The following is a 15052-nucleotide window of genomic DNA, read 5'->3' as shown; positions in this document are numbered from 1 at the left end:
GAGGAGAACACGGGAGAAGGAGGATACACTAGAGAGGAGGAGAACACAGGAGAAAGCTTCTACTTAAGAGAGACAAGTACATACATATGAAGAGGCTTGGAGAGAAGAGGAGCCTTTCAATAGCCAGGAGTTGCAGACTCACCAGCGGCGGGCTATTGATAAGGTCCTCTTCTCTCCACGCCTCTTCAATTGGTGCCCTGGGCTTCCTGTTTCTGTTCCTGCGACCCTGTGGCATAGCAGCAGCTCAACATAAATGGTTCTCCATATACTTCGGGTGATAATCATTTTTTTTGCTTTTCTTGAAGGTGAGTGGCAATCTGTTAGTGCCGTGGGTTGCCCCAACATTTCTTACCTCTCTTTACCAAAGATAATACACGAGGTGCCAGTATCGGTCTTTTTCTTATTCCTACAGAAGTACATACATAGCTTATAGAAAAATATAGACTTTATTAACTTAGTAACACACAAGTATCGGTACCACTCCTGACCTATGCCCCATTTTATGACCTCTCTTCTCTGCTCCCCATCCTTCATTAACTCTTCTTTTGTTCTGTGTTCTCGCATTTGTTCTCGTTCACCTCTCTCCATATCACGAGCAGTATTTCTGGGCTTATTCCATGTACAAGCAATGCCTTCTTGTATCTACACACGTCATACTTCAGCCCATGTACATGGAAACGAGGGTCATGTCTATAAGTCAAGTTTGCTGCCAAGGCCAGGAACCCAAAATATACATCATCCAATGGGAAAACCGGCATTATACAAGACGCTTCGTATAGACTGGGCACTGAGGGTCCCGAGAAGATGTAGCCTCCACCTGACACAAATCCAGGATAGTGTCCCGATGGGTATAGGGTCTTAGTGATGCTGTATTTGGTCTGACGCATAACAGGTGGACGATGCTGATGATAGCCATGAATTACATTGGGAGAACCAAAGTCCTTAATAAGATCAACCACCATTTCTGTATTCACGAACACATCGTCATCACCTGCAGGAGGAACACAGGAGAATCAATCACTGCTAATATTATATTGTCACTCACATGATTTCTATAAGTTATAGGGTCAGTGACTTCTCCTCTACTAACCCTTGAATATGTAATCCACTTCGGGGACATTGTGGTACAGCCACTCCAGGAAGCAACGTTCCTTCAGAGATAGGTTGTGATGCCCTTCGGTCATGTCCCATTGTAGGATGTCCCCATACGTGGCACTCTCCACCTTCACTATCTCCATTGTTCCCAACACCTCTGTCGTTCCCACCAAAAAGAGTCGTCTCAGCTTGTAGCCTTTCAGTTCTTGTTCATTGCCCCAGGTCTGTCGTATGGCATTTCTCCTGGTTCCAGATCTTGGATGGGATTTTATGGCCATAAGTATTAGCGGTAGGTCACTGTCCTCGTATGGTGCAACAGGCGGACTGAGGATCATCGAGCATTGGTACGTCTGTAGGTTCGGGAACTCCAACTGAAAACTGGAGAGGTTCAAGTGATATTCAAATTTCCCATCATGAAGAGTCAATGACTGTCTTAGCACTGGAATGATGGTGGTTGTCTGGGGCATCTCAAGAGGAACTCTAGACATGGTGACATCAGACTCACCAATCCATCTAATTGTCAGGAAGATGGTGGCAGAAAAGAGGCCCAAGATGATGAAGAAGGCCTTATGTTTCATGACCTAAAAGGAGAGAGCAAAGAGTATGAGATTACGGGGGTATTGAGTAACACTTTTTTCAGACAGTAGAGTTAAAGGGGTTGTCCCAAGACTATAACTTAGCTGCTCCATTTGTTTGGCGGACAAGATTGAACCCCCACAGATCATAAGAACAGAGTTTTTGTGCGCTCAGAGTTACTCAATATATCAATTGTCAATATCAGAACGGGGAGTTCTTCCCATGCTTCACCTCAGTATACCCGTACACCACAGTACGATGCCCCACCCTACACTGTGGATGGGTTGTCCGACTCCTCAGACACTTTTGGATTGACGTGTGCACCCATAGTAATTCAGTTTGGAAAGTGAGCTGCCAACCTAACTTCATAGTCTTACTTGACCTTACCACCAAAAGCCTTACAAGAGTCTACATTGCCTCAACCACCCCTACCCAACTTTCCTTACTGACAATTCCGTACGTGGCGATAAACCTGGTAACATTTTTGCTAGTACACCGCTAAGTTCTTTGGTTGTGTCCCATCAGGTCCCTGAGACTTATTTGTCTTTACTTGGACAGCTGACATAGAATCTGAGTAAAGACACATGCATTAAGATTCATTAGTCTTCCTCCCTGAGGTGCTTTTCCTTCATTTTCTCCTAATAATACTGAACAGAAGTGTTTATTAAAGGGATATGCCGGCTTTATACATCTTATCCCCAATCCAAAGGATAGGGGAAAGATGTATGATTGCAGGGTTCCCGCCGCTGGGGGCCCGCGGCGATCTCTGCTCAGCCCCCGGCAGGGCGCCGTCACGCCATGCCCCCTCCATTCATGTCTTTGGGAGGGGGCATGATGGCCGTCACGCCCCTTCCCATAAAAATGAATGGAGGGGCGTGGCATCACGAGGGGACATGGCCGTGACATCACCTCTCGGTCTCAGAGGCAGCGCCCGGACAGAGTGCCGGGGGCTTCACTGAGATCACAGGGGTCCCAGCGGTGGAAGCCCTGCAATCATACATCTTGTCCCCTATAAGCTGGAATACCCCTTTAAGGCAGTTTTTAATTTAAGAATTCCTTGCTAAAAAAAATGTTGTTGCTTTTTTTTATTTTTTTATTTATGTTTCTAAGAAATAGCAGGGGTTACACACAGGCGCTGACCGGGAGTACTAAATTCAAACAACCATCACTGGAATGTAATAAGCCTTTTTGGCTGTATTTGTGTGAAGGGCGTGAGTGCTATGCCCCCTGCTCCTTTAGGTCGGGTTTAGGTCACTGGGGCAGGGGGCGTGCTTATTTAACGCCCCCTACTCGCGATGTTTACAAATCTGATGTTTGGATTTCCCGCCAAGATTCTGGCAGCTGCAAGCGGCGACATTCTAACTGCTACTACTGGGGACGCGGTCTCTGCTTCTCACGCAGCCCGACGGCTGCATCATGTGGGATTCTAGCCACTCGCCACCCGCTAGGTGCGGCCCTCCCTGCCTCTAAGTACAGAGGTTCCGGCAGTGCTTTGTTACTTACAGGTACGAGTGGGGGTCAGTGGGGAAGGCACCTGCACGCATACAGCTACTATACTGATCTTAGGGAAAGCCAGGGTGCTGGCTGGTGGTCATTCTCAGCTTGGTGGTCGCCATTGGCCCTGTCACAAGGGGCCCAACTGGAGACCCGACCGAATGCTGGATAGGAGGAGGTTCAGGAGATTCACTCGGCGTAGCTGACCCCAACCCTCCCCCCGCAACCTCACCTCCCCGGCACACATGCAGCACACTTTCCTTCACTCCTGTCCTGTGACACTGTGACGAGCTCCCCAGCTGTGGTCAGAACATTTTTCTTAAGGTTGATGCTCTGGCGGCAGCTATATTACACGCTATGTTAAAAGTCATAAGCGTTATACTATTTATAGCATTATTCCTTGAGTTCATTCAGAACATTCATGCAATATATTCATTCATGACTTTTACAGTACTTACACCTTAGATTAGCATTGTCTGAGCTCACACTATCCGGGGCACGCTCATAGTTATTATTTCAGACACACATCGGGCATGCTCAGAGCATTTATACAGTATGTGCGCTTATAGCATTTGTGCAGTACATACGCTCATAGCTTTCAGACAATACATATGCTCATAGTGTTATACGGTATGTATACTCATAGCATTTATACATTATATATGCTCATAGTGTTATACAATATGTCTGCTCATAGCATTATACGGTATGTATGCTCATAGCGGTTATACAGTACAGATGCTCATTGCATTTATACAGTTACATACACTCATAGCATTATACGGTATGTACTCTCATAGCATTATAGGGTATGTACGCTCATAGCATTATACGTTATGTACGCTCATAGCATTATACGGTAAGTACGCTCATAGCATTTGTGGTCATGGCTACAGCAGTATACCAATGATGAACCCTGAATCCATGTAGTTTACTAGAATGGTGACAGTGTGCCCAAACCATCATCAAGGGTAAAACCTATAAGGGGGCATACCCTAAAAAGGTGAAGTGTGAGAAAAGGGAGAGGGAGGGAGGGTCACAAGACCGAGACGTGGAGAGCAACCGGCCGTATTTATGGTGAGCCCTCGCCCCTCCCACAAACACAGGCTGACAATCAGCCTTAACTATCTGGAGAGCAGCTGGCCTCCATCGTCGTCGAGGGTAAAACCTATAAGGGGGCAAAAACCGACCAAAGTAGGAGAAGTGATTTATTGAAAAGTTATAAAGCCAGTTTTCAAAGCATGAGACATTTTAACGAATGGTTTTGGAACGTAACGGGAAAAAAAGATGACCGCCAGCGACCCAACTTCCTAATGAAATGACCACGAACGTTATGTTGGAAGCGGCTGAGGCGGCAATGATCCTATATGAATGGCTGAGAAGGACAAAGGGTTAATGCCCAAACTGAAGACTAGGACTAATGTGAATTATAAACTGGGAAGAGGTTAAAGCATGACCTGCAAAGGAAGTTGAGGACTGGCGTCTGAAGTGTCGCTTAGAGAATAGAAACGAGAATAAAGGAATTATCCTGGTTCCAGACATCTGACCTTTTGAAAATCCCTTATCGCTGGCAGAAACCCTGGCGAGTTCGCTAGTGCGGAAGAAGCCGCAGAAGCTGAGATATGTAGCCGCCTTGACTGCACGACTAGATAGATGGCCAAAAGGTGCTGTGTCTAGGGAGGCAGAGAGGTTTCTTGGACAATTGCCAAAGGCGGTTATCTTCTTGGTTGAGTTAACCAGATCGCACTTGTATTCCCCCAAGAAGCACTCAAATATTCTGTGCGATCTGCTCCTAGTAGTATTGCGTGAAAGAGACTTCTTGAAATCTTTAGCATTTTTTACAAGGCTATGTATGATATGAAAGTTATGCATATGTACAGTTTCAAACTGTGCCGTAAAAGCCACATATGTACAGTAAATGTATGCACAGAGAGACTACATATGTATGAACCAAATTTTTTTTTACAAACGTATGTAGAGCATGAAGCTACAAGCGTATGTACTGTTTGAATGCTACTAGTGTATGTACAGTATAAAAATGATATGCCCGTATGTGCGGCATAAATGGTACAAGTGTAAGTACAGTATGAAGCTACAAGCAAATGTATCGTATAATTTATGAACATTTGTACAGTACCAATTCTGTGAGCATATGTGTCACGATTCGGCTAGCTGGATGTGGATCCTCTGTGTCAGCGAGGGATTGGCGTGGACCGTGTCGGTGGACCGGTTCTAAGATGCTACTGGCATTCATCAGAGCCCGCCGCAAAGCGGGATGGTCTTGCTGCGGCGGTAGCAACCAGGTCGTATCCACCGGCAACGGCTCAACCTCGCTGACTGCTGAGAAGGCGTGGGACAGAAGGACTAGGCAGAGGCAAGGTCAGACGTAGCAGAAGGTCGGGGCAGGCGACAAGGTTCGTAGTCAATATGGATAGCAGGAGATCTGGAAACACAGGCTTTGGACAACACTAAATGCTTTCACTGGCACAAGGCAACAAGATCCGGCAAGGGAGTGCAGGGGAAGTGAGGTATTATAGCCAGGGAGCAGGTGGAAGCTAATTAGGCTAATTGGGCCAGGCACCAATCATTGGTGCACTGGCCCTTTAAATCTTAGAGAGCTGGCGCGCGTGCGCCCTAAGGAGCGGAGCCGCGCGCGCCAGGACATGTCAGCCGGGGGCCGGGACAGGTAAGTGACTTGGGATGCGATTCGCGAGCGGGCGCGTCCCGCTATGCGAATCGCATCCCTGCCGGCAATGTCAGTGCAGCGCTCCCGGTCAGCGGGTCTGACCGGGGCGCTGCAGAGAGAGGAACGCCACGAGCGCTCCGGGGAGGATCAAGAACCCGGAGCGCTCGGCGTAACAATATGAACAGTATGATGATATGAGCGTATAGACAATATAATGATATGGGCTTATGAACAGTGTAAATTCTAAAAGCGTGTGGACAATATAAATGCTATGAGCATATGAACAGTATAAATGCTTTGAGCTAATGTACAGCATGTAATAAGCGTATGTACAGTATGAATGCTATGAGCGTATAAACAATCTAATGCTACGGGCGTATAAATGCTATGATTGTGTGAACAATATAAATCTATGAGCGAATGTACCGTATAAATGCTATGAATGCATGTACGGTATGAAAGTTATGAACATATGTACAGTATGAAAGCTATGGACGTTTGTATGGTATAAATGCTATGAGCATATGTACAGTATGAATGCTATGAGCGAATGTACAATATGAATGTTATGAACATGAGGACGATATAAATGCTACGAGAGTATATACAGTATGAATGCTATGAGCATATGAACAGTAAATGTTACAAGCTAATGTACAGCATGTAATAAGTTTATGTGTGGTATGAATGCTATGAGCGTGTAAACAATATAATGCTATGGGCATATGAACAATATAAATGCTATGATCGTGTGAACAATATAAATCTATAGGTGAATGTACCGTAAAAATCCTATGAGCGTATGTACAGTATAAATGCTACGAGCGTATGTGCAGCATAAAGCTATTAGCGTATAAACAAAATAATGCTACAAGCATATAAATAGTATGAAATCTATGAGCATATGGACAATATAAATGCTATGATCGTGTGAATATAAAACTATGAGCGAATGTACCATATAAAAATGCTATGGATGTATATACAGTATGAATGCTGTGAGCATATGTGCCGTATAAATATTATGAATGTATGTACAGTATGAATGCTAGGAGCATATGTACAGTATGCATGCTATGAACATATGTACAGTGTGGAAGCTATGGGCATATGTCCTGTATAAATGTTAAGAGCATTTTAACGATATACGTGACATGCGCGTATGTACAGTATGAATGCTATGAGCGTATAAACACTATAATGCTATGGGTGTATGAACAGTATAAATTCTACGAGCATGCGGACAATATAAATGCTATGAGCGTATGGACAATATAAATGCTATGATCGTGTGTGAACAAAATAAATCTATGAGCACATGTACCGTATAAATGCTATGAGCGCATGTACAGTATGAATGTTAAGAACATATGTACAGTATGGAAGCTATGAGCGTATGTACGGTATAAATGCTATGAATACATATACAGTATGAATGCTATGAGTGAATGTACAGTATAAATTCTATGAACATGAATACGATGTAAATGCTACGAGCATATGTACAGTATGAATGCTATGAGCGTATGAACAGTATAAATGCTTTGAGCTAATGTACAGCATAATGTAATAAGCGCATGTACAGTATAAATGCAATGAGCGTATGTACAGTATAATGCTATGAGCGTATAAACAATATTAAGCCACGGTGTTTGAGGAGTATAAATGCTATGAGCATATGAATGATATGAATGCTATGATTGTGTGAACAATATAAGTCTATGAGCGTATGTACAGTATAAATGCTATGAGCGTATATGCAGAATAAAGCTATGAGCGTATAAAATAAATAAATAATGCTACAAGTGTATGAACAGTATGAATTCTACGAGCATCTGGACAATATAAATGCTATGATCGTGTGAATATTATAAAACTATGAGCGAATGTACCGTATAAATGCTATGGGCGTATGTACAGTATGAATGCTGTGAGCGTATGTACCGTGTAAATATAATGAACGAATGTACAATATGAATGCTATGAGCATATGTACGGTATGCATGCTATGAGCATATGTACAGTTTAGAAGCGATGGGTGTATGTACCGTATAAATGCTATGAGCATTTGAATGATACACATGCTACAAACGTATATACAGTATGAATGCTATGAGCATATGAACAGTATAAATGCTACAATATATACGTTTATACATAGTGTTGCTCGTGAATAATCGCAATGCAAATTTTATTCGCGAATATCGCATATTCGTGAATTCACGAATATTCGTGAATTTAGCACTATATATTCGTAATTACGAATATATATATTTTTTTCACAGTACTCATCACAGTGATCATCCCTCTCTGCTTCCAGCTTGTGTGGTCTAAAGAAGGCTCTAATACTACATTTGCATATGCTAATTTTCGCATATGTGAATTTTCGCTTATGCAAATTTTCGCATATGCTAATTTTCGTTTATGCTAATTGTAGCATATGCACATTTTCGCATACGCGAATTTACGCATATGCGAAAATATAGCGCCAATATTACTAATATGCGAATTTAGTGAATATATGACGAATATTCCTCGATATATTCGCGAAATATCGCGAATTCGAATATGGCCAATGCCGCTCAACACTATTTATACAGTGTAAATGCTACGAGTGTAGGCACAGTGAAACTACCGGCACCTGTACAGCACAAATTGTACGAGGGCACGTACAGCGCACGCGCAACAATATGCAATACCTGAAGAATAACAGAATAGATGGAAAGCAATTGAATGTTTGAACACAAGAACCGTATGAACCTGAAAGAAAAGTCATGCTAAATAAGCACTAGTGTGTTATACAAACTGAAAAGGGACTTCTCGGCAGAACGAGCAGTGACAATTCCACCAAGAACTAGCCAACCATGAACTGTGCTACTTGAGGTTACCGATGAAACATATGTAGGCCCGACCTTGAAGGCGGCCACTAACCCCTGAGTAGATGCAATATATTAGAAAAAGATGGCGGCGTTCTAATCCCAATGTATAGGTAATGAGGTGTATGTTACTCACCCGGTGTGAGTGGGGGGTCACACTAGATGTGTATTCCCCCACCGACACCCTGGGTCCTCTTCAAACGTAAAATAAGTCTCCCAGTCACCGACACAAGGACATCCCTTTCAGAAGTGCGCAAGGTATTCCGGAAAGCACATATGGAATCCGTAGCAATATAAAAACAAATGTAGAAAAAAACAGCGCTCAGAGTAGGAGAAATGACAATGTTATTTTACAGCGTCGTAGGAAGCAGAGAAGTAGCTCACTTACTTCACATGGGGGGAGTGTAAGACCAAGTCTCACATACTATCCCCCCTCCAGGAAGGCACACAGATTATCTGTGTGCCATCCTGGTGGGGGGATAGTATGTGAGACTTGGTCTTACACTCCCCCATGTGAAGTTTTTTTTTTTTTTTTTAAAGCCAAGGAACGTGCTCTCGATTCACCCAAAGTGCAAGAAAAAGTGCAAACGTGTTACACTAAAAAAACGTGCACAAAGGATGCGGTCTATCGCAAGCCCTTCTCCGATAGGAGAGAGGCCCCCCAACAAACCTCACCCTTCGCCTCCGGACCAAAAGGTACCTGCGAGGTTCCAGGTTCGATGTCCCTTTTCGCCGAAGCTACTAGGGGACCACAAATGCTCCTGGCATCCCCCTTGGCGTTAGCCAAGGTATCTGCCCGCAGAGCCGATAACGGTAGGTACCCTGCCAAAGCAGGAGTACCCGGGGTGTTTGCAGGGAGGTGCGGAACCTAATGGCCACACACACCTCCCCTAGACCGCCAGGAGGGACACCCAGAAGGGCTACCGCATCCTGACAAATCCTGTGAACACACAACACGCAAAAAGTGACACAGTGAGACAAAAATAAATATATAAGTGAATGTGTGCAGGTATACTGCCCGGACATCCGGCCGGATCTATAAAAAATTTCTCTGATCCTAGCCAGAAGGCCGGGAATCAAGAGGTGAGTGCCACAAGGTGAATAGATTATGGTGCCCGTGCTTCAACTCAGTGAGTCCATCCTCCCAGTGAGTTTCGGCACTTCGGGGTCACCACTCCCCGAGGCACAAAAGTACCTCGGCTCTAGACCCTCTCAGCCTCATGGCGAGACCCGGAGGGAACAGGTCACATCGGGGCAGCCGTCGAGCTGATTCCTCAGAACCAGCCCCGGAAAGCCCTGGTACACCTGCCCCCTCCATGCAGCACCCATCCCCACCAGCATGAAAACTGATAAGAACAGATACTACACTTGATCTTAGCCAAAAGGTCGAGAGGCCGAGATTATCTGTGTGCCTTCCTGGAGGGGGGATAGTATGTGAGACTTGGTCTTACACTCCCCCCATGTGAAGTAAGTGAGCTACTAACCCCTGAGTGACATGCACTGTCTGAAACAAACATAACAAAGAAACTAATAGACCGAAGACATGCGCACAACTGACTTGTGGAGAGGGTAAGAATAGAAAAACACTAACGATGGTCCGAAATGAATAACCATTCATGGGAGCTTAACATGCAACACCAATGACATCCTAAGATTGATCGTTAACCATTATCGAGGGCCCGGATCCGTAATGGCCAGGGATCGAGGGTGTATGAACCCAACCACAAAGAAAAACTCAAAGCACTGCTTACTGAACTAAACCCGACAAGAAATAAATTACGACCAGGAATTGATGCTTGAGTAACTGACTGGGTAGACTTAAGATGAGTCCTACAAGGAGATGTTACTGTCAACACATGTGAGTAACCAAACGCTGAAGAGGGCCCGAACCGTGATGGCCAATAACCAAGGGTAAACATACCCAACCATGAAAAACTCAAAGCACTACTTACCAAGATGAGCTCAATTGAACTTAAAAATGACAACAAGAGATTGATGCTTGACTAAATGAGTTGAATAGGCTAACGCTGAGAGCTATGATGAAATATCACTAAGTGAACGTAAATAAATGCCGAACTAGAAGAGGGCCCGACCTCGTGGTGGCCAATAACCGAGGGTGAACATACACCAACTGTGAAGAAAATCAAGCACTACTACTGAAATGAGCTTAACAGAACGTGAATGATGACTAGAGATTAATGCTTCACTAAATGAGCTGAATAAGCTAATGCTGAGACCTTGTGGTGGCCAATAAGCAACAATAAGCAAGTGTGAACCTACACCCACCATGAAGCAAGCTCAATACAGTACGTGAATATGTATAGTGAACGGAAACGAAAGACAAACACTAAAGAGGACCCGGCCTTGTGGTGGCCAATAAGCAAGTGTGAACGTACACCCACCATGAAGCAAGCTCAATACAGTACATGAATATTTATAATGAACGGAAGAGAAAGACAAACACTAAAGAGGACCCGACCTTGTGGCGGCCAATAACCGAGGATGAACATACACCAACCGTGAGGAAAATCAAGCACTACTACCAAAATGAGCTTAACAGAACGAGAATGATGACTAGAGATTAATGGATGACTAAATGAGCTGAATAAGCTAATGCTGAGACCTACAATGAAATATTACTGTATTGAGCGGAAATGAAAGACAAACACTAAAGAGGGCCCGACCTTGTGATGGCCAATAAGCGAGTGTGAACATACACTCACCATGAAGCAAGCTCAATACAGTACGGGGGCGTGGCCTGGCTGCCGTGGTGTATGGTCGCACACTGAGTGAGCTCGGCTCCTGAGCCCGGCATAGCGACTGTTAAAGCGACTCTGCCATCCTAAAAACGATATCCTCCGGACCCTTGCGGCCCCCTGACATGCCTACCAGGAGGAGAAAGCAAGGGAAAGCTGACTCGCTGAAGAAATTCAGCTTTACTCCCCGCTCCGCAGCAAGGCAAGATGACGCCGGCGCTGTGCTTTCACCGCGATCTCCCGCGGCGGGACTTCCACCCCTCACAGAGAACGCACCTTCCATCTCTCCTCGGCTGAGGAGATTTTCCTCTGATCCAGCGCTGCATCGTACATCCTCCTCTCCATACGGCAGGCAGCAGCACTCACAGGCAGCGGGGACCCCCTCAGACGGAAGCAGCAGCTGCTCCAAAGGTGAGCCCTCTACCGCAGCTACTAGGCCCCATCTTACCACTCCAGGGGCGCGCTCTACTGATTCATCCCCTGCCGGCTACCGTGAGGCTACAGCTCTAAGGAGCCTTCACAACCCCAGCATTGATACAGGGGTTGACCCTTTTTCAGCTATACAAGTCCAGAATCAGTCCCTGACGGACACATCTATGAGAGACATGCTATCCATATTGCGCAAAACCTTTTTGGCTGACATGTACAAGCTGGTTAACCCTATGCAGATTGCCATTGATTCACTAGGGGACCGCGTAGACCATGTGGAGACGAAGTTTGGTGAATTTGCAGATTCACACAATAATTTACTAGACTGTTGCGCTCAAATCTAAAGTGGCGGACCTTGAAGATAGGACCCGCCGCAATAACATAAAATTGAGAGGGGTCCCTGATATTCCTACTTATGTCCCTACATTGCTACAAACAGCTCTTCCAGATTGCTCCCCTCAAGAGCTTGAAGCGGACAGGGCCCATAGGGTCCTGAGACCCAAACATCTGGAGGACACCATACCACGTGACATCTTAGCCCGTGTTCACTTCTACACTGTCAAAGAGCGTCTCATGGAAACTGCCAGAAAAAACAACGGTCTTCCTGCGCCATTTCACCATGTATCAGTGTATGCCGACTGATCAGCAGCTACACTTCAAGCTAGACATGCCTTGACACCTGTGACAGCGGCTCTGCGATCAGCGAAAATAGCCTATAGATGGGGATTCCCTGTACGCCTACTTATCAGGAAGGACGACTCTATGCATATCATACGTTCCCTTGAGTAGGGATTGGAACTGCTAAAACACTGGAACATTCCTCCTGCTCTTGACCCCAAGCCTCAACGTGCTATGCGTCAGGCTCCAATTGCCAAAGATTGGTCCACTGCATGAAGGTCCTGAGAATGGTTGCTTTCTTTATTTTCCCTTTGACAGGTTTAACCATGGGGTCCGGTGTTGGGTCCAATATCCATGGCTTCAGAGTGGACTCTAACCCCCACTCACCCTTGGGAGACCCCTCTGGTTGAGGGTCATCCTAATTCTAAGCATATTCTGATGATTTTTTATGTTTATTATTGTATTATGTTTTTTGGTTCATGTGGCTTTACCACATCACCTGTATCTTTTGTGCTAGGTACTCTCCTGAGGGACGGGCACACGCTGGCTGGGAGGTGTGTTCAAGAATAAGGCTCATTCTTGAGCCGAAACGCGTCCCCTGTGCCTGCTGCATCCATGTATCCAGGGTTTTAATCAATAAAGTGAATTGGTTGGACCATACTGCGCTGGACATTCCATTTTATTCTAATTATGTATTATGGTAGTGAAATTCGCTAGCATGAACGTGAATGGGCTAAACGCCCCTCATAAACGATCTCATCTGTGGAGGCAGGCGCGGAAACTGGGTTGCGACATTTTTTGCGCTCAGGAAACGCATCTGCTCTCCAGAGATGCTCACAGAATACATCATCCTTCTTATTCTAACATTTTTCATTCCCACTACAGTTCAAAGGCCAGAGGTGTTATGGTAGCAGTGAAAAATACCATCACCTTCACTCTCCAGGAACTCGTATCAGACGCCCAGGGGAGGTATGTAATCTTACATTGTACCATTAATGCTGCACGTCTCACCATTGTGGCCTTGTACGCACCTAATAGGGGACAGCTCCGTTTCTTTAAAAAATTACTTAACCTAGCTCGCAAACCTAATTGGGGCCCCTTGCTACTATGTGGTGACTACAATGTAGTGACCGACCCGTCTATTGATTATTCCCCACTTACTCGTCATTCTCCTGCTTTTCTATCTACTTCCCTTTGGGAGGAGGACCTTTATGACATATGGCGAGTGCAGCATGGCACAGACCGAGAATACACTTACCTATCGTACTCTCGTCTTGACATGTTTATAGTGGACAGGCAGTTACTCTCAAAAATACACACAACCACCATAGAGACCATCACCTGGTCCAATCATGCGGCCATTACCCTACACTTGCAGCATAAAATATCCTCCCAAACATGTTACTCATGGCGCAGCAATCCATACATCTGGTCCAACTCCTCTGAAACACGATATATCCGAATATTTTAGGCACAATAAAGATTCAGTGACAGATCCTATGACCATATGGAATTGCCATAAGGCGGTTGCCCGTGGTAGCTGCATTAAGTACGGCGCATTTTTTTTAAAAACAAAGGGAAAAAATGCTTGACTCTACATTGTCTCAACTTTGCTCCGCTGAGCTCAATAACCAACTAACCCCTCTGCGGAGTCAGCGTTGGCGGTATCCACACTTAGAAGGGATCTGAGATGCTTATTATTGTCATCTTATGAGAAAGCATACCGCAAATTGCAAGCCCAGTACTACTCACAAAATTATAAGGCAGGCAAACCTTTAGCTCGAAGACTAAAAAAACGACAAACTTTATACCCCCAAAGAAATAGCAAATGGTTTTAAAGTTTTTTTTACCATGCCCTGTATAATATAGAAAAAACAGTCCCTACTCCACCCGATTTGACCACATCCATTTCTGCATACTTGGACAAATTATTCCTCCCATCCCTTTCACCATCCCAATTACAACTAATAAATACCCCTATCTCTGTAGAGGAGGTTTCCCAGGTCATTCGCTCCCTACCTAAGGATAAAGCCCCCGGCCCAGACGGGTTCATTAATTCATATTATAAATCTTTCAGTGACATATTATCCCCTTTCCTTAGGGATTTCTGTCAAGCAGCTATGACTGCTGGGAGCCTCCCTAAGGAAAATCTAGAGGCCACCATAATCACCCTCCCTAAGCCTGGTAAGCCAAACAATGTCCCACAAAATTTTCTCCCCATTTCCCTATTAAACCAGGACATCAAGATCTTTGCCAAATTATTAGCGACACGAATAGCGGGGGTTCTCCCATCCTTGGTCCATATGGATCAATCCAGCCTTGTAGCTAGCCGGCAGGCGTCGGATAACATGAGGCGTTTGTTGAACATCTTTTCACACCTAGAGCATACACGCACCCCGGCACTGATAATGGCATTGGACGCTGAGAAGGCGTTCGACCGTCTAAGGTGGTCGTATGTCTTCTCGGTATTATCCAGGTTGGGTTTCACAGGCCCTATTTATTCTGCCTTACACTCCCTATAC

The 15052-nt window shown here is 45.0% G+C and overlaps 1 protein-coding gene and 1 pseudogene across 1 annotated transcript in view; both read right to left on the bottom strand.

Annotated features, from left to right (window-relative positions):
• Nucleotides 1–460: 460 nt before the first annotated feature.
• The window catches only part of LOC130346487 (beta-1,3-galactosyltransferase 5-like), a 42560-nt gene continuing 27968 nt past the window's right edge, over nt 461–15052 (bottom strand). The window contains exons 2-3 of the mRNA XM_056554560.1: nt 1091–1676; nt 461–991 (exon numbers count right to left, since the gene is read on the bottom strand). Of these exons, the coding sequence (XP_056410535.1) occupies nt 534–991; nt 1091–1673 (1041 nt within the window). The 5' untranslated portion in view covers nt 1674–1676 and the 3' untranslated portion in view covers nt 461–533. The remainder of the gene's footprint in view (nt 992–1090; nt 1677–15052) is intronic.
• Nucleotides 9966–10125, bottom strand: LOC130346490 (U2 spliceosomal RNA; annotated as a pseudogene).

The sequence above is a fragment of the Hyla sarda genome, unplaced genomic scaffold (assembly GCF_029499605.1).
Source record: "Hyla sarda isolate aHylSar1 unplaced genomic scaffold, aHylSar1.hap1 scaffold_79, whole genome shotgun sequence".
NCBI lineage: Eukaryota > Metazoa > Chordata > Amphibia > Anura > Hylidae > Hyla > Hyla sarda.
Note: the sequence above shows the minus strand (reverse complement) of the source record. Positions and strands in the feature narration are given on the sequence as shown.